Source organism: Rhyacophila brunnea, unplaced genomic scaffold, assembly GCF_057557595.1.
Source record: "Rhyacophila brunnea isolate RB1 unplaced genomic scaffold, BYU_Rbru_1.0 scaffold_19, whole genome shotgun sequence".
NCBI lineage: Eukaryota > Metazoa > Arthropoda > Insecta > Trichoptera > Rhyacophilidae > Rhyacophila > Rhyacophila brunnea.
Window position 1 is genome coordinate 30,410,948 of NW_028232848.1, and position 22,068 is coordinate 30,433,015.

The 22,068-nt window shown below is 33.5% G+C and overlaps 1 protein-coding gene across 4 annotated transcripts in view; it reads right to left on the reverse strand.

Moving 5' to 3' along the window:
• ash1 (histone-lysine N-methyltransferase ash1) overlaps positions 1 to 22,068 on the reverse strand; it is a 178,227-nt gene that overhangs the window by 137,169 nt on the left and 18,990 nt on the right. Inside the window, exons 1-2 of one of the 4 annotated variants that reach the window (XM_085945870.1) lie at positions 20,536 to 20,941; positions 7,828 to 8,135 (exon numbers count right to left, since the gene is read on the reverse strand). The exons of 1 other annotated variant lie outside the window; for it this stretch is intronic. In XM_085945870.1, the coding sequence (XP_085801996.1) occupies positions 7,828 to 7,980 (153 nt within the window). In that variant the 5' untranslated portion in view covers positions 7,981 to 8,135; positions 20,536 to 20,941. Of the gene's footprint in view, positions 1 to 7,827; positions 8,379 to 20,535; positions 20,942 to 22,068 lie in introns of those variants that run through there. 2 more of the 4 variants (XM_085945868.1, XM_085945869.1) reach the window with 2 other exon arrangements.

A 22,068-nucleotide genomic window follows, 5' to 3' on the forward strand; every position in this document is an offset into this window, starting at 1 on the left:
ATTTGAAAAATGTCAAATATAGAGCTCCGTGGAGTAATTAAATTCCTCACAAAATAGGGAAAAAGTGTGGAAACTATCCAAAATGAAATGAATGCACAAAATGAATTTTGGCAGTCTCTGTTGTGGTAAAACCATGATTCACAAATGGTCGCATTTATATAAGGTAGAGTGCATTGATATAGCATTGGTACTGTGGCATTAGAAAATGATGGCCGTTGTGGAAGGCCAAATAACGTCACTACACATGAATGGTACTAAAAATCGAAGATGCCCTTATGTAAAAAGCTTTAGAAAAATTAATCGATAGATCTAAGAAGTGTATTCATGTCCGATGAGATTATATTGAAAAATAAAAATATAAAACATAAATATTCTTTTCTTACTGACCCATTCCACGAACTTATGGAACTCCCCTCGTATAGACACATAATCCATTGTTAACTCTAAATACCTAAATTATCGACAACTTTTGGCAACAACCCACGATATACCATTTCACGAAAGCGTATATGATACAATAGTTATTATTGAAACCTACTTCGAAATAATTGAGACATCACCATTAATTACACCATACTGTAAATTTTGACCATCAGCCGGTAACTTGTTCGTTAATAATGAATTTGACATTATCACAAACATTTTTGAAGCCATACAATTATTATCCAGGGTGTGAACTTGGAATTATTATTGTTAGTGTGTACATCATAAACAGATCATACTGTTAAATTGGTCATGAATTACCCAATTATATTGTCTGCAGATGTGTGTGCCTTCGTGGTAGCTTGCATTAGTCGCATCTAATTGAATCAAACATTCCAAATGATAATTATATCTGTAAAGAAGGGATCTCGCCCCCCGTTCGCGCTCCGATGGGCCGAGACGGCCGACATTCGTTTCCCGCGCCTTTTTTCATATCACAACATTCATGAGTAGTAAACGAAAGCAGGCATGAGCCAAACGGGCGGGAAACCAAATCGCGCGGGAACTCGAGCGGAATCGAAGGACCAAAGTAAAGACACCGCGATTATTGAGCACCACGGACAAAGGGGTTGAAGTTTATATATTATAGTCTAACTAGCTACCTGAAATACTGACAGATATAGCCAAAGAAATAGACTGAATCGATTTGATTTTCCTCGCCACACCACTCCACCGCTGCTATGTGGACATTAATTTACCTGTTCGTGATGAATTGTTGCAAGTGCGTTATGCATATGCTAAAATCACATCGAGTGTGAGCCCACACTTGGCATTTTATTCCAGCAAAAAAAATTGTGTATTTCAAAAAAATACTACCTTATTCTTAGGTCAATAATTATTATAAAACAATCAGTATTCGTAGAATATTTTATCACATTTGAATGGTCAAAGACATAGCTTATGATCAGTATATTTGGAATGATCTTAAAACATGTAAATCGTGTCTATTTTCTGAATAATAAAATGCCTAATTCTTGTCAAATTTGGGATCACAGAGATTATAAATATAATTTTTTATCGTAAATATTTCACTATATAATGTTAACAATTTAACTAATGGTTTTATAAATGCGTTGAAAAATTAATAAACCTAAAAAATCTTAACACCACTGCACATGGATGTACCTACTGAAATATGACTATATTCCAAAACATTAGATCGAGAGGTTTAAAAGAATACTCTTTTATGTAATAAAAATAATTTATGCAGTCATCAAATGTTTAAAATAAATATAAGGGGTAATACGGCTTCAAAATTATATAAATAGATTATCTACAACGTTTAAGGAATGTCCAGGGTTATGCTCTGAAAATACCATAAAATTTCCATTTTGACATACGTGGCGCATGTGGGCCCTTCGTCTGAACTGGCAAAAAATGGTATGTTTTAACAGCCCCTCTCTTGGCTGTGTTAACTTTAAAAGCGAGACAGATAGTTTTGACAGTTTAAACGGCTATAATTGCTATAATTGATTTATTATATAAGCTAGAGTTAAGAGTGTTCGATGTCAGCGTGTGTTTGCCTTTGGTGAGTGTACACGGCGCCTCAAGATGCCGAACGGCGAAACCCGGGTCGCAAAAAACGACTTATATGTAATAGTACAAAACTTAAATCTATTAGAATTTGAATTCAAATTCCATCAAGTACCTTCGGTCGATAGTATTAATATTAATAAAATTACAATACCTCAAATACATACATATGATAAAGTGATAATACGTATCACTTTAGACGCCTTTGTGTATAGAATAGACCCACATTATAGAGCACCTAATCCAGTTTCCGTTAACGATGTGTTTATGCAAATGGTTCGGTTAAATATCAGATGGATGATTAAAATTAATATATCAAATCGGACCTGACTCCTGGTTGTTGAATTTGTTCACCCATGTGGGGTAGTGGTGTGTAAAGTAAGCGATGCATACACGAAATAAATAAACCGAGGCAAAAAAGCGCCGGGCGTGTACACAGTATAATATATAATACGCGGCGGAGCACTTGGCCGGGAGAATGTGAGAAAACCAGCTTGCTCGGCTGCGTCAGGTAAGTCAGGTAGGTGCCCGGTTATTTATATTTAAACGAGATAATAATAATAATAAAACGTAATGGCTATGTACATGCGAGTGTTTTATTTAAACAATCTCACGTAATGTGCTGTATTCGCAGGCGAGATCATGAGCTTTGCGGGGGATTATAAGCTTAGACCCAGACGCATCAACTGTGATACTAATATACCAGACAGCGACAATAATAATATACTATATTAAGCATGTCCAACTTCAATTTATTAGGCTGTGATCCAGTATTAAAACTGACAAGTGATTTACCACATTCTCCCACTGTTCTCTAACTTGAACAAACGTATTATAAATAAATATTATATTTGGCCGAGGACACTGAAGCGTTGTAAATCAAACACCTTTCTATCACCATGATAAAAAAAAAACTAAATCCCCCATTCTTCGTGAAAATGGATGAAAGTTTTGTTATTTTTTGGGCACTCATTGTCAAACACTGTTCTCCTACTGTGCAATGAACTACTGCATGACAATAAGGGAAAACGATGTATTAATTGAATGTGCGGGGATTCACATATTCTCCTTCTCTCACTCATGTGGCAGGACGTGAATGACGCGAGCGTCCTCATGGTTAATTTGAAAACTACTTTAGTTAATGCTTCCTCTGCAAAATCTTAATGAAATCATATTATACAATAACTGAATGTACACGCTCTTTTGTCCACGACTCAATTGTCATGGACCTATGGTGCAATCGACCAAAATCCATCCCGCGATCAATGCGTTGAACATACCTGTACTACTATTATATGAATATGAATAGCCTAGAATCAAAACTAACATTTTGAAAGTTTGTCATTTTTCTGTTTTTAGTTTTTTGTCGATATTGCTCGTTTTTTACGAGAAATGGACGTAAGCCACTTGCTCAGCCTATTAGGTACATACTCTGGCTCCAAAACAAATTGTTATTTTTTGCCAGGTCCGGGATTCGAATGCACGACACATGACTTACCAAGCGGATACGTGAATATTCGACCATCGTGAGCTATTCAAGAAGAATATTACGTTATTTATCAAATATCACTTTAAACTGACTAAAGATCATTATCAGTTGGTGTATTCTGTTCATAAAACTATATAAGCATCCAGGGAGCAGTATTTCTCATCATCGTGGCGAATTTCGCATCTGAAAAAGGAGTCTTTTTGAGCATTATAATATACAGGTACACAAAATATAAATCGACAAACTCACTCATCATCATTCATGATAGTTCATTAATTTTTGTAATTATAATAAAAAATACTACCTACTCTCTTTTTTGACAATGAGGATTGATTTTATGTTACACTTAATAATACACATAACTGGGCGGATTCGAATCAGTAAACATTACTTAGAAAAGCTTTTGAAACATACATGTTAGCAAAAACTTGGACCTAGTGGAAACTGAACACACGGCAGTGGAAACAGCCATCGTCCGAATGACATGTGAATCAAATGAGCGATTTGTCTAATATGTGTGTTTATGACGGTTTTCCAATTTATAAATTATGTTCGATAAAAATGCTATTTTCTTAAATACATATGTGTATATACAGTATTAAATATAAAAAAAATAACGATTCAATCGCTATATGTTACTGTTTTAAAGTCATGTGGCGTAATTGAATCCAATGTTTTCTTAATGATATTCTCTTCCGCGAAAGACAATAATAATATACCATATTAAGCATGTCCAACTTCAATTTATTAGGCTGTGATCCAGTATCAAAACTGACAAGTGATTTACCACATTCTCCCACTGTCCTCCAACTTGAACAAACGTATTATATTAATTGGCCGAGGACACTGAGCGTTGTAAATCAAACTAACACTTTTCTTGGAACATGATAAAAAAAAAAACTAAATCTCCCATTCTTCTCCCATTCAAATCTCAAAGAGTAAGATAAATATATTCAGATTATAATATGCTTCAATAAATAAATGCCATGAGTAAAAAGATACAACGTTCGTACATATCCAAAATTAACGCAAATGTAATATAACTGGGTGTCACTCAATCTTTGAATAAAATGTTGTTCCAACCGAAAGCTCGCACACACAGGCGTGATTCGTATTTCAAAAGCTCGCAAGATAAATAACTCAATAAGTATCGAGGCAAAAGCGAAGGCTGCGCAGTGACCCCGGGCGCCTATCCGAGGGTGCACTGATAGCGATAGTAATTTAACGGCGGCGGCGGGAGTAGGCTTCACTGGGCCAAGGTCGAGGTCACGTCGCGACGCCGGTCTACTGTGGCGGGTAGCCTACAACGTTGTTATTATCAGACGCCGCGATGCGATCGGATGACACACTGCTGCGGGTTTCCGGTTCCTCTCGTGGAAGAATATAAAGCTATTAATTGCTCCAGTAGTGACATTTCCTGGATTTTAAGCAAATACTTTGAGCAGGATAGACTTCGCCTGTGTTTTGATTAACTTAAAATGTTAGTAAGTATTCTAATGTTTTTAAAAACGTACCTATACAAAAAGAAATTCATTTTTAATGTATTTTTGGTTGTAGAGAACTAAGAAATTAATGCGGTAACATTATGTTTTACTTTCACCCTCAGATTTATACATTGTATTAAGAATTAAAACAAGTATATTTTATTCCACATACTTTAATAAAGAAAACCATTATTTCATATCCGTTTAGAATGTAATATATTATATATACTTATATCAAAACAGGCGAAACCAATCCTTATCTGTATGGGGAAAACGTACTATAATAATATTATATTGTTTTATTTGAATAAATATGACTTTTAAAAGATTAATACTATCGACTACTTGATGGTATTTGAATGTCAATGCTAATTAGGCGCGTACTGACTGAGCGAGCAGCCTCGGGCATTTGCTAGGCAAATTTTGCGGGGCAGCCGCGCACATTACCTTTGAGCATCGATAAACCGACAACGATTGGATCGGTTGTGACAATGCTCGGGCGAGTCGCGTACTGACTGACTGAGCATTTGGCCTCGCGAGGCTTTCACGTATATTTTCCATGGCGAAGCTGCCTCGCGACCGCGCGAGGCTGCTCGCTTAGTCAGTACGCACATATTGATTTAAAGTGTGTACTGTTCCATTCGAGACATTTTTTGCGACAATGGTTTCGCCTTTCGGCATCTTCAACCACTATATGCGTACTCACGAACGGCAAATGCACACTGACACGTCATAATACGTCAGTTCGCATTTATATAACAAAAGTAATGGGATGTTTTTTTAGAAATAAAAGATTTTTTCATCAACTAATATTACCATACACTAATTCTTTTATTCATCGAATAATTAACAAGCTTTGAGAATGTGACATTCTATATATTGAACATACATAATTTGAAAACCGATAGCCAACATTATTAACGTAATTTGATAACATTTCATGTAAGAACTACTCGTAATCGAGTAGCTTAAATGGAAAACCACACCGGCGCGTATCCAGCAGTTACAGGTTCACATCCCGTCCAGTTTTTTCTGGTGGATATATAAATAATAATTACATGCATATTATGCATGAGGTGTTTTCAAATATATATGTTTATTACTTTTATTACAATATTAATTCCAAAACCAACTCATCCGAGGATTTCTCTATTTACGTTTGACAATAAATCATAATTGGTTTTATGACGGCTAATCTCACGTGAGTGCCAATTTCAATACGATATTAAAACGCAATAGTCCAATGAATCACATTTTACGAACACGAATAGATGAACATAATTGTAATGAGACTGCAATAAAACTGCGATGTGGCAGGTATCATCCGACTAAATAAATACATAAAATGACCGGTGCAATAGTATTAAATTTATAAATAACACATAATTGTAAACTATGATAAAATATAAAAACGCAATCTAATAAAATAATGCAGGTAGATGCATAATAATGGGCACTTAACTATTTATATTGCATAATGACCAGCAATATTATTTAATTAAGAATATAATCACCCATTTTCGAGATAATTTCGTTTTATAAAATGCCTACTAGACATAGTAAACTATACGAAGCATTGCCAGAATCATGTGAGTGCCCATTAGAACTTGTATATTCCTAGACTTTTTTAGATTTTCATGATTCCAAATTCGAAAATTAAGTAAGGAATATGTTTGATATTCGAGAATTCGGGATTGGTTCATCGATTCTCGAATTTTACAATTAGTTCTTCGTTTGTTACGAAAAAAATCCTTACATAATCAAATTCGACTTTTATATGTTTGCTTGTTTTTTGCTGTCTTTTTTTTCTGTGTGGTGAAAATTCTTGAATTCTCGTACGTTTTATAAGGCAATTTCCTTAAACATTTTGTTCTCAAAATTCGTGTTTTGTGCTTGATTATTAGCTGTCATTAAAGCGATTTTTAACTAGGTACAACCTGTGCAGTGCCCAGAATGGAGAACTCACACAACTGAGGTGTTAATAATTACAAGATAAAAAAAAAATTATATACCACGTTTTTAATTTTTTTGTTGAATCATATAAACTTAACAATTCTGTGTATCAATAAATACTTTTTTTTATACTTGATAGAAATACTGAATAAATATAGAATACTGAAATGTCATTTTGACATTTCATATTGATTTCCATAGTAACGCACGTAAATATATTTAATTTAGTTGCTAGGACCCCCTTAGCAACCAATAATAATGTTTTACTTTTAACGATTTCTTTCCGAAACATACAAAACAGAATTAACTGAAAATGAATTCATTTCTGCTTAAAGATGCCCAAAAGTATTAAAAGAATGCATTGTCGTCGTGTTCTGATAATATATTCAAAAAGTTTCAAATATCTAGCTAGTCGGGAAGTTAGTTAAAAATCTTGAATCGTCCAATACAAATCTTGGACAAACAAGAAAAAATTTGTACTGGACACACAAGAAAAAATCTGTACCGGACAAACAAGAATACGAGCTAATAAAAACGTGGTAAAATACAACCGTACAATTATTACATTATTATGAAAAGTGCATGGAGTTTAACTATGTATTTCGATTAAGGTAATTAAGTTGGTGTATGTATTTTAAACCCATGGTTCTAAAGTGTTGACAGAGGAGTTACAGGAACAATTCCCTTTTTATTAAGAAATCAACAATATCAACAAAAAATCAACAAAACACAATTATGAGCATACACCTCTGTGTTGCATGTCTTTCCAGTTCGGACAGAATCCTCGTTAGACTTTCTCGTCATGGTAACGAATCGATCAATACCAATTGCGTTGGACTTGTAATAACCTTATAAAATTCAAAATAAGTAAACCCGTATCCTCACCTCGCAGCATTCTTGATGTGGATGATACGTCATGACCAGGTGGCTGACGAAGTCCCACACTCCATCCGTCTGGACGTTGACAGGAACCGAAGAGGCCGGTGGGAGGGGGGGAGGACCCCCAGCCCCGCCCCATGCTCCGAACTGACGCATCATGCTGTCAGCTGATCGCCAACGACAGTACGTGTCGTCTTTTCATACAAATATACACAGCGATTGGAGAACATTGTAATTTTTTTTGCAAGTTGTACAAAATTACACTAACACTTTCGTTTTATTGAACGCGGAACTTGATTTTTTTTAAATATTCACTAAAATCACATATTTTCTATATTTTAACACAACCACGAAAACTTATCTCACTAATAATGAATGCGATTAAAATATTGGCAATTGAATCTTCATATTGTTTTATATTTTCATCATAAACAGCTTAAAATACAGTGCTAGAAGACACGCATGCTCTAAAATTTATCAAAGTTGTGAAACGTTATATTAAAGACGTATGACATACGATTTATAGATGTACGTTGTTGAAGGCTTGATAAAGCGAGTGAGATAAAACTCAGGGTATTCAGAATAAGACTTATTTATTTACCTTCTGAATTAATTGCATCACTAAACGTGAAGAATAATTATATTTTATTTCACTGCACGCGCGTCTGAAACAATATTTACAGACGGCCATAAATGCGAGATTCAATTTCGAACAGATACAATTTTAACAGTTCTGTTACAGCTGACTAAATAAACACACGTAGACTGATGAAAAAATGCTAGCAATTTGAAGGGGATAAATAATTCAAACTTGACGTTATTTTTTTACAGAAAACCGCGCGAAAATATTGATATTCTTGACAAGTTGGAAGTGGCAAATTAAATAATTTCAATATTTTGAAAAAGCTTGTTTATAATTAAAAATAACGATAAAAAATATTGCAGTGATATATGCAGTCAATATAATATACAATGAAAAAACAGGCCTTCGGAATGTATAAAAATTAAAAATAACAAGACCTTTAAAAATATAATATACCTACCTATTGAAGATAGTTTAACCAAAGACTTCAACTTTTCTGGACAATGTTACCGGTTTTGCAATGCATACATAGTTCACCAACTAGGTATTCTACCAATATCGGCTGTGACTTCGTCATGGAATAACTATTGCTGACGTATTTTTGAGATGCAGATAATATTCTAATCTAAACAATGGAACCATTTAAATAAGTAATTGATGTCAATTATGTAATTTTTGCTGAGCTACACGTAATGCATCTACGAACGTAGTAATAAATAACCGGACATCTAATGAATTCAATTGCAATATGCATTATATGTTTTACTTATACTGTGTTAACTGCAATTTCTTGATGGAAATATATCGTATTTTAAAGGACTATATTTAAAAAAAAACAGAATAACTTAAGAAGTGTAACCTGACTATTGTCATAGAGATACCCATAATTTAGTCATTATGACCATTGAGTGCTATTAATGACCATATCGCTAATTATGTCTAAATACAAACGATTGACAGCCTATTCTAGCAACCATGTTCATTAGTACAGCGATATTTAGCACATGCGTGCGTACCTACTAGTAAAATGTTCATCCTGTGTATATCTAAAATTCTTTTATTTAACCAACAATTAATTCATTAATTTGACCCCACGGTGGCCTAGCTGCTAGCGGGTAACGTGTCAGGCTACAACCTCATGGATCACGAGTTCGAATCCTGGTTCTGGCAAAAAAAATCAAATTGTTTTTCAATAATATGTTCGGAGTCAGAGTATTGATCTAATAGTTAATTTTCACGTAAAAACAAATACTATATTGTTAGGATTGGGCGTGGTAAATAAAAATAAATTCATTAGTTCAGTCGTTTATGTCAATTGACAATGTCCCATTGAAGCGGTGAGATCAGGCCCTAGTGAGTATGAATAATTATTATTAGATTATGTGGAATACATATTACCTACTACTACTAGAAACCAATGGATAATTAACAAGACAAGAGTACGCGATGTGATGAAAGTCGCCAAGCAGATGAAATCCCAATGGGCTGGCATGACAAATGACATCTAAGGCATAAAGTCCACTAAAGCAGGCTTGCGGGGCGCTCGCGCATTTTCTATGTGAACCATCGAAAATACAAAGTAATCAAATACGCCAGCGCACACTGGATTTGACGACGCATTGTGCCCGCCTGCCCCATGAGTCACCGTTGTGTGGCTTTTCAGCCGGACGAATTAACGAAAATACAACGTAGTCCATTCATTGAACACGGCGAGCAAAATCACGCTCTGGAAGCGTCGTTGATAGACGGGCGAGAAGTCATTATTTAATAACAGAGAACTCATTGTTTAGTCATTGCGTAATTACAAGCCCCGAGAAATAATATAATATTTTTATTGCTTTGTTATGAGGATAATAATAATTATTTTGTGCTTCTTGGGCCCCTTATTAAATAGGTGAAAGGTAATGCGCGGGTGGGAGGGGGCCTACTCAGTTGTGAGCGCACCGAACGCTTTTTCGGTGGGCTTTATACCTTACAGCAGTGGCGAAGACTCCATACTAGGCGATTATTTAAAGCCTACCTTCTTAAGAAAAATAGTTTTATTTTCATATTAACTATTTATATAATCACAAATAATAATATATTCAATATGCCCCAAAGACATTTATCGTTTAATTGTCATAATTTTACGATCTTTTCCCATATTTCAATAAGCACCATCTATGGCATCTCTTGAAAGTTTAAAAAAATAAAACACGCCGCGTTTCACTTCACATATTGTATAGGATTATTTTTGCGTTAATCGACGGGTTTTTCAATATGAAGTTTTTTTCTCATAATTTCAAAATGTCTGGCGTCCCGCATACAAATGTGCAAGCTGTTTCGTTAGCGCTTGCGTCGCGAGAGCGCATTTATTCAAAATAATTAATAAAAAGATAATTTAAAAAAATAATTTCTATGCCATTAAATCACATAAATATGTATTGATAAAAATATAAAATAATTTATCTCGTGATTTTTATTTATTCATTAGTTCACTCGTTAGACAATTTAGATATCTGATATTGTACCTACCTAAGTCTGTGTTTTAAATATAGAAGTATTTTAAAATGTCTAGTTTTACGGGTCAAATTATAAATTGTTATGGAACATTATACATATACAACAACGGATATTTTCATACATGATAGGTAATATATTTTGAGCGTATGTTACGTTTATAAATGTTTAGGAAAATACATAAGTAATTCAAGCTAATTGCTTAGTTTTATGAACTAATTATAACAAACCAATTAAGCTTTTGAAATTTCTACGTTTTAGCGTACCTATTCATATTGGGTTATCTTCTTATTTCCCGCAAATATATCTGACATGCATGGTTACTACCACAGCCTACCTCTTTCAAAAAGTCACCCTTCGCCACTGCCTTACAGTAATATCCTACGGCCTAGAAACACTAGACGACCAGAGACATCTTAAAACGTGTTACAGTGATGTTCGCGTATGTACCTACGTGGCAATGAATAATATAGAAGAGACCTTCGTCCAGCAGTGGATCGATCCCGGCCGACGACGATGATTAAGTAAGTACTACGTCATTTATTATTGTGTCCAGCCAGAATTATAGCGAATCTGTATAACATTACGGTGATGAAAAATAGAATAACATGTTTTAAAATAACATTTCCTGCCTGCTTTATCAGACCGCAACATGTGCAATTAAATCATTATAGATATAAAAATGTACAATATATATATTAATTTTACCAATGCACAGTGATTGATCATGTAAAAGAGATATTTCACAATACGTAAAAAAAGATAATAAATGATTATTTAATCGGGCACAGCTTTCTCGGCGTTACTGACATGACGCAACATTTCAGACACCAAAGAAAATTATTCACAATATATAATATTATTATAATGTTGTCTATTTATTCACTTTCGTTTGAGATAACAGATAAGAAATTATTCAAAAATACACAATTCACACATCCATCACTCAGCCGCGACGTCTTATCTTTCAAATTCGTATGCGTAAACAAACAAACACTCGTAAGATTTAATATATAAGTAAATTTTCATTTTTTTTAATTCGGTTGAGAATAATAAAGATTTCGTAGTAATATACTATTACAAACGTGACGAAGGGTGGAGGTAGGCTGTTCTCCTTGCTCCTCCATAAAAACTTTGTCAGTCATTCGTATTTGTTTTCATTAAAATAAGACTACAATTTGCAAATGGTGTTGGTTAGTTTTTAAATTTCAATTAAACCCTGCGAAACCAAGCCATAATAATAAAAAAATACTCTATCAATAAAATATCTAAAATTGTGGAATTAAATCATACATAACTTTGAATATTTTATAGATAGAATAATATTTGTATCTATTATAGTTTGGTAAGGCAGGGCTTAATGAATTTTAAAAAAATGAACTGACTACTTGTGTATTATGTATTCTTAATCTAACGAAAACAAATAAGTATGAATGAAAAGTGTGCACAATTTTATCGTATCGCCCAAAATATACAAAAACTTTTATATTTTGGTTTAAGCAGGGTTTAATTGATTTTTAAAAACTAACCAATACCATCTGTAAATTGTAGTCTTAGTTCAATAAAAACATATACGTATGACTAACATGTGCACTTTTTATGGCAGATCTTAAGGGCCCACATTCTCAGCGTAGGTCAAAATGGAGCTTTTATGGTATTTTCAGAGCATAAACCTGGACATTCCTTAAACGTTGTAGATAATCTATTTATATAATTTTGAAGCCTTATTATCATTTATATTTATTTTAAACTAATAAGTTAACTAAAGTAAACTAAAAAAGTAATAATTTTGATGACTGCATAAATTCCCCCCATGAAAAAAACTAGAACTCTAGCTGAGAAACTGAAAATAATTAAAGACGTCGAAAAAATCCAGGAGAAAAATGAGTTTTTTTTTTTAATTGTAGGTACGAGTATATCCCCGCATTTATCGTTTTTTTCCTAGGGTCCCTTGAAAATCGGAGAATCGGAGTTACACGGTATTACTTATATAAACTATCCTCATCGGTGTTGACACAATATGGGTAAGTATTGTGGCATTATGAGTGTACGCAGGTTGGGAAATTTCATCAAATTTGGAGATCGGTCGAATGCGTTGCACCGGGCGCTCGAATAAACGGGTGCCAAAACGGGTTTAAATTATTTATAGCCCTGTCCGTGAGTGACGAGCTTTGAATAATAATTGAAATCGCTTAAAACAATTATAATTGTATAGCTCGCGTAATACGGAATAAATATAAACTGATTCGATTTGTTTTTTTTTTTATCTACAAGCACTTTTGCCTACCTGTGATGAATAATTGTTGCAAGTGCGTTATTTTCGTAACCTTAAGGCTATAGTTCAGCTGAGGCATGGTCTAAAAAAATCGTGACTAGGCGATGCGCGGATTATGCAAATAACGCGAGCCGAACGAAATATAATTTGTCATAAAAATTCAACATGCGTCCATTTAATGTTATGTTTATTATTATATTCGTAATAATAATAGTTCATTCATTGACATGTTTTCTTTTTCATGCGGAACATTTTTTAGTCATCTTTACACGATTTAAGAATATATTCCTCCGACGCCATCACAAAACAAATTGACGTGCGAACAGGTCGACTATCGCTCTCCGACTGGCAACGCGGCCGAAATTTCGTTCCATTTCGAGTTATATTAAGTATATATTACTAACAGACAAAAAAAAATTAAATAGTATATAATGTACTTATGAAATTAAGAATCAATATTTAGAAATCGCAAACAAACCCATCAATTATTGTATTATTAGTATAGAAAGATAATAAACGTACCTAACAACGTCATTAAACATTATACACATAAATAGGTTTTGATATCAATGAATGAATGAAATTTGCTGATAATTATATTATATTGAAACTAGGTTTTTTGAAATCAAAAGGAATACCATAACTGCAGCGGCAACACCGAATTGGCATCACCAATGGCAGTTTAGGTTGGGTTTGGACGTTAGTTGAACAAATCCCGAATTCTTAGATCGTTATTTGACAGTGTAGAACGAAACTGCATCCCTTGGACCAGCGGCAGAATACAGAATGATCACGTCACGACAAGCGAGTTCAGACAAAGCCGTCGTAGGTACTGAATTGCGAATTAAATATTAACATATTTTATTTCAATATGTAACAATCATATTTTTTACAAACGGTTTACCATTTTGCATTCGAAGTATGGCCAATAATTACTGACAGTACCATCAAAGATTACAGTGTCACTGCCATACTATAGTGGGGTATCAAAACCACACCAAAGTCACCCCACTCGTATCACGTCGCACCACCGAAAAACCATCACGCTCGATTTTTTTTTATTTTAAAGTCATGTGTATTATAATAGTAAGCTACGATGAGCGTACTTCGATCAGCGTTCCTGAGAACGGCTTTAAAATGCGTGTGCAGTTCGCAAACAATATTGACACAACATGCACGCAGTGGCGCGGAGCACCGAGCTCTCGTCCAGGGCGGCGCGAAGGGGAGGGCGGCACTTTTTTGCTCCTTGCGCAAACAGGTTTCACTTTTAAGCGATGACAATAGTAATGCACCGGCGCGAAGAAGGACCGACGCGCCAGACATCGCCGAATTGAATTGCCATTACGAAACCGCGAGGAGGCCCAAATGAAGCACGATTTATTGAAAGCATTATTATTACTGGGCGCAACATCTCAAGAAGTGGTTGAAAAGTTACACCTGAATCGGGCAGGCTGCATTGTAGAACAATTCCATGTCGTTTACCTATTCTGTTAAAGTTTCCAATTTAATATTGATGTTTTCAATTTAATATTGTTCGCGGATTTTATAATAGATAAATCAACATATTATTAAGCTGTTTATATTACAAAACTTTTAGGATAGGTAATTTTAATGATAATAGAAAAAATAATATTCTCTGCATTAGCAAAATTGAATGCATCGTTTATAAACAAAAAGTAATAATTATTACACATTTGCACTTAGGTATTAAGTAAAGTTTTCGAAAAAAAAATGCGATACGATTTTGCGACACACCAGTGATTAGGTAGCCCAGATCTAAATAATGATAGTATAAAAATGTCATTTAGACACTAAAGTCGATTTTGGCTAAATAAATCCCCGTGCCAGCCATATTGTCTGCAATGTCATAATTAGATTTTCATTGTATAGATAAATAAAAATGTGTTGCATATTATAAAGCATTTTAATTGCAATAAACTAACAATTAACTGTCCAAAATTTAATTCCTGTTACGGTACTGTGATTGCCGAAATCCAAAGCTAGGGGGGCACAAAATTGATTGGTCGGAGAGCGCCATGCTCAAAGGCTTTGGCGCTAACTAGCCCCATGCGTAATAAATGGCTATTTCACTTCACGTCAACACCGGTAAACCCACACCCCCGCGTAGAGGTCTACGTTAAAATAGCTCCATGTTAAATCCAGTCGTAGCATCTGAAATTACCTCTACGGCAATTTCGGCGGCAAATTTGAAAAGCAAAAATCGAACGGAAGCAATATTAGAGGAAGTTGCCAATATAATTTGATATCACGATACACTATTTTTACGTGATAATAATTATAGTGGTTAGTACACACGCGTCTTGGAAACATATGAAAACTATAGTTTATCAATAAGTAATAAAATAAAATCTTAACTGACATAATTTTCCACTTCAGTACGCACCGGTTGTAAGATAATAATATAAGCGAAACACTACTTCTTAACAAAGTATATACCTGTATATACCTATATATATATATATATATATATATATATGTGTATTACAACAAACCGATGGCGAGGGGTGGGTGGAGGTAGGCTGTAGAGTTCCGACATAAATAGTGCACACTAAACATTGTCAATCATACACAAGTAGGGAATCCAATCCCGGGATCCCGGGATCCCGAGCTATTTTCGATACCTATGAATCCCGAGATTGATAAACATAATCCCGGGATTTCGGGATTGATTTTTTTATCAATCTTTATGGAAAATATAACAGAAAAAATACTTTTAATACAAAATAACTACATTAGAAATAAACTGAGTTTGAATGAAGTTTGATGTGTAGGTTGCCGATTCATTTTATTTTTTCACATAGATTATTAAAAATGAGAAAGATTGGTAAAAAAACAATGCTTCGCACTTTTAACAAAGTAATTCCACCATGATATCATACGTTTTACGGCAGTTTCATATTTGGCTGACTAATTAGATTTATGAAGCGGAAAGGCCATAAGTACGCCATGATTATTTGCTTTACTATTTTAAATCTCGCTGATCTATTCATTATGTCTTTACTATCAGAAATATCAATCTCATATTAAATTCACATTATTATTTATATTACAATATTATTTACTCCATTAAACTTGTGTATTTCCAAGATTTAACGTATACAATATTAACAATAAATGTCTTAAATAGTATAAATTATACTAGATTTATTTTTGACCGATTTTATCAATGTTATTTGTAAATATAAAATTTTTATATTAACAATGGAAAAAAATCCCAATCCCGGGACCAGTCCCGGGATCCCGGGATTGTCAAATTGTAATCCCGAAATCCCGGGATCAGAATTTTGGCTCGGGATTGGATTCCCTATACACAAGTATTTGTTTTCATTTTACTATGAATACAAATTGTATTGGATTTTTTTTTAAATCAATTAAAACTTGCCTAGAAGACCAAAACCAAACCATAATATTAGAGGTACGCTGTGAAGATACGATAAAAATAATGCACATTTTGTCAGTCATACATATTTGTTTTCATTGTAATAAGAATGAAAAAAAATGGCATTGTTTAGTTTTTTAAAAATCAATTAAACCCTGACCAACCAAACCATAATAGAAAATATTCTTGCAATTTGTATTATTAGTGCGATAATAACAAAAATAAGCATGACTTACAAAGTTTCGTGTACACTATTAATGTCAAATCTCCACAATATAGTTGATTAAATTTAATACATTGGCATTTATTATCAGTGTGTACAGAATGTACTAAACTCAATTCCTAACCAAATAAATGAAAATGTTTATTTTTCGATAAATCAAAGCAATTATTATTGATTTATTTGTATACAGTGCATGGGTGTCACTATTATTTCTAACTCTTTTCTGTCTACTCACTCCCTGAATAATGGCAAAATAAAATAGACATAGCTTAGGCAATAAATAGAACAAATAAGATAAAGATTTTCAAATATTTTAAACTGTCTGTAGTTTATACTTAGATAGGTAATTTAAATATGCAGGTAAGTAGGTATATAATTACTTCATTAGATACACATCTTGCAATCTCAAGGTGAAAACATCGTTTTTTTTATTATTAAATTGGAACGATGTACTAAAAATCTACTACAATATCTACATGATAATACTGTTATTATGCAAGATAACTTTGATTAGGTATATGGAACATAGGACCGTTTATAATTAGCATTTTATCGTGGAAAAAATACGATAAGAGATACAAAATGCCGTGTTATTTTGCAATCGGCGACGAATTACTATGCACCCAATATAGTCGTTAAAAATAATTTAAATGTAATACTATGATTCGCACGATTAATGTTTAACTTATACGTGTATGCCAAATCAACAGGGCCGGATTTACAATAAATATGACTATTGAATAAGGCCCCCGGATCAAAAAAAAAAAAAAAACACGAAAAAATGTCAAATATGCAAAGTTTTGGAAAACGGTAGGAGCCCAATTATAACATTATAAGTACATTTCGATACCTTAGTTCAACAGGGGAACAACTCAAAATTTAAATGTTTTGCAAAAAAATAGTCAAAAATTTATTCAATGTGTCATAAAATCGAATAACCCTTTCTGACATTAATCAGTAATTCCGTTATATAATCAAATTTATTGGTTAAGGGGGAGGGCATGCGCAGAGAACCTAGCGGAAAATACGAAGCTTACAATTTGAGATTATATTTATTTATTTATTGAATGCAAATTATCAAAAAAAAATTCAAATTGCAAGCTTCGTATTTTTCCGCTAGGTTCTCTGCTGGCATGCCTCTCCCCCTTAATTCCTTATTAAACTGTACAATTTCATTGTGCATTGGTGAATTCCACTAAATTAAATATAAAAAACATACACTTTCATCGAAATCAAGGCTTTAAAATTAAAATGAGAATTTCTGCAAAAAAATTCAAACGCCATTATCTTGGAAGAAGGTTTTTTGAATTGTTCCCCTATTGAACTATGGTATCGATTCGGCCGTATTTCTGCAAACAATATTCAACCCACACGTGTGACATTCTGATACAATTCAATATTTGAGACATGGTTAATTTAAAATTATGTGTGGTTATTTAATTTTATAATAAGTAACCGTCAAATGTTTAAATTAAATAATCACACATTTGAAATCAATCTTCTCTCAAATATTGAATTTTCTCAGAATTTCACACGTGTGGGTTGGATCTTGTTTGCAGAAATACGTCAATTTCCAAAAGATATAATTGATTTAAAAAAAATACTCGTAGTATATCAGTACCTGCAACTAATTGCCAAGGCGAAAGACCGTTTTCCACATAGTCACAAATTTTAAAAAATATTTACGTAACACTATTTACCAAGCCAACTTGTTTTCATATGAACAGAGCCTGGAATGTTAAAAATAATAGATTTTGATTAAAATTTGATAACAAGAAGAGTTAAAATTGTATTTTAATAAGTTGGGGTTTTTGGGAGCCACAAAGCGTATTACCCCATGGCTCCTTCAGTTGTAAATCCGGCCCTGTAAATCCGGCCCTGTAAATCAATGAATATAGTAATGAATTATTGCACTTATAGACAACTAAATTAATGTATCATTTTTTACGCAAGTTGGCTCGGACAACAAATAATGTCAATATATGACGAAATTGCTCACAGAACCAATCCGGCACGAAACGCTTTTGGGCGTGCAAATATTATCTTGAAAGGTTACGCTCATACTGTATCTCAAACGTAGTGTTCAACAAATGTGTGCTGCTAGTGCTCACATGGGCCCTTAATTGAAATGTGTGATCACAAAAGAAACCCAACGGATAAGGAAGCAGACGAGAGCACGCGATCTAATAAAGTTCGCTGGACATGGCGAGTGGACAAGCTCTGGGCAATTAATGCTGTCATACAGTGGTACTCAAACGACCAGAGACGGCCTCCAACCCGCTGGATAGACAAACTTATCAAGTTCGATGGATATACATGACAGCGAAGAACTAGGGACCAATAAGAGTGAAAGAAACTATGGAGAAGCTTTCATTCAGCAGTCGACCGACCCTGACTGATGATGATGATGTTATTTTAATCCACTAATGACGGAGATGAATAAAAATTTGTTTACACATGTGCGAAACGAATGTTTATCGAAACACGCAACTGCTGTTTTTTACACAATCATAAAATCTTGATATAAATTTTAAAAGGAGCTTATTTTTTATAATGTATACAAATACCAAAGATAATAACACATCGACAAAACTGCGACTGTCAGTCAGCAAAAAATTCCCTAAAATTTTAAAATTCGGTAATAATAAAGCATGGTAGTATACTGCATTTTCCCTTTCACATAACAGTGTTATGACAGGGCATATTCGATGATTCGCTTTGACTAAAAGACGAGTAGTCCAATGTAAACATGTATTTTTATTGATTTTTTGTCATTGAATAACGATTGCCAGGCTATTAAACTTTTCTCTTTAACTGTCCTTTATTGAGTTTTATAAAATATAAATTATAACTATACATAAGTACATGTTATGTATTTCAATATTTTTATAGTTTTTGATAAACATATTTTTAATAATTATTATGTGTACGAAGTCTAATAAACAACACAACATAGAAAAAAATTGATCCAAATCATCCATAATGCATAGCGTCAGCTGAATGCAGAACTATTCTAACTCACATTTGAAATATTTTGCAGAAGAGTTTTTTGAAACAGCCTACTTCAGTTATTTATTATTTATATGGGCAAGTGTATGCACCATTTTTTTCATCAATAATCCTACTAAAATATGATGCATCCATTTATCGATAAAGATAATAAATAATTTCAGTAAGTTGTTTCAAAAAACTCTCTCCTCAAAAATTTCAAATGTAAGTTGGAATAGTTCTGCATTCAGCTGACGATAGGTATTATAATAATTAAATAAATAGAGATAACTTGAATCAATGCAACTGAATTACTAAATTTCACACAGAAACAACTCAATCTACTTCTGACTATACTGAAAAGTTGTGAATTTAGACATATTATCTCAATTTTAATTTATACACAGAATCATTTTTACGATATCAATAAATCTAAATATTAAATTAGAAATCCCAACCCTTACTTTCATATGGCAAAACCTCACATAAAAAATATCTAATACTTGAACAATAAACTAAGTATTAATTAAAATAAAAACACAATTATAATATGAAGTATTTATTCTAATTAGTTTAATAATAACTAAGTCAGTTAGTTGACAGTGTCCCATTGAAGCGGACGAAACCGATCCTGATTATTATTAATCTGAATTTAATAATTACTATTAAAATAATATTGTATTTTTTTTAAATTAACACAACGTATGTTTTCAGCAAGAATTGACATGATAATAATTAGAAATTACCGTTTATTACTGTTTTGCAAAATTTTAAATGCAATAACAAAATTTCACAATCAGTTGAAATGTATTATTTTCATGTGTAGCCGAACTTCACAATTCGTAACATTATAATCCACAAAAAAACTGAAATAGCGTATTTTAAATTGCACTAAAACTGTATTCACTTTGTAATAATTATTATTTAACTACGATTCACAATCATAAAACGGGCACTTGTCAAACAATCAACCGGGTAATCCGGCTGTATCAATCAATTATCACGTCGAAACGTACGCACGTATTTATTAATTAAATTAACGTAAATAATAACAACACTCGTAAAACCAAATGGGCGCGAACGCCGGCGATGCATGGACGCCGGCCAGACACCGACGCGGGCAACGCTATAGTGAACTGAGTGAACACTGACCACGTGTGGCGACGCTCGGCGTACACATTACCCCAGGCGCAAACATAAAACAGTCAAATGCCACTATGCAAAAGAACCCACGGCACACTCATCGTTGCGTACAATTCTGTATGGAAAACGCGCTTACAATAAACTCGGCGATAAAACTATTACATTATGATTTTTTTTTTGTATACGGCGTCTTTGAAAGAGACGGTGATCATCGAAGCAGAGAAAAAAGGGAAACAAAATATGCGTGTCTCCTTCATTGTGTTATAATCATAATAAAAAAGTGACATACGCGTAAAATAGTAAAGTTTTGGAATACCTAATTAAACGTAATGTGTGTACAAAAACGAGAAAATTCAAATAAATTATTGTAATCTTCTTTTACAAAAATTGTTTATTAATTTTTAAAGTATATGTAAATATTGCAGAGACACCATGGGCGATTCTCGCGTGTATTGGTTTCATTTGCTACAATACCTGTTTCTATGAACGCAATACAACTGAGAATCGCTTGCGCCGTACCCGTGGTGGAACTATAGAATGATTTACATAATTTAGTAGTTATAGTCCAAGACTGCCTGTCTCTGAAGCTATGAATGCTGTTCGAATCTCCCGTTTAGCAAAAAATACAAGGTGTTTTTGATCCAAAGCAATGACCAATTCGTCGAAAAAAATCTGTCAATATGACTTACGAATTTATGCCCATATGCTCCGCTTTGGAGCGAAAATGGTAATTTATTCGTTTTACATGTTATTAAGATTAAACATATTTTATATTCTTTATATTATCGCAGTAATTTTTATGCCTAGTCCAGACCAAGAACATCTGTGGGTACTTGAATAATGTGTTCCATCCGCGAGTTTTATATATAATGCCTGGTCCACACCGGCAACAAGTCGCGCGACAACTCGTTAAATTTTACGATAATTATCATAATTGCTTAAGAAATTTTACGATAATTATCATGCTTATCGTAAAATTTAACGAGTTGTCGCGCGACTTGTTTTCGGTGTGGACCCGGCATAACATTCATTTATTTCAGGGATGGCGAACCTAATGCCGGGTCCACACCGAAAACAAGTCGCGCGACAACTCGTTAAATTTTACGATAAGCATGATAATTATCATAAAATTTCTT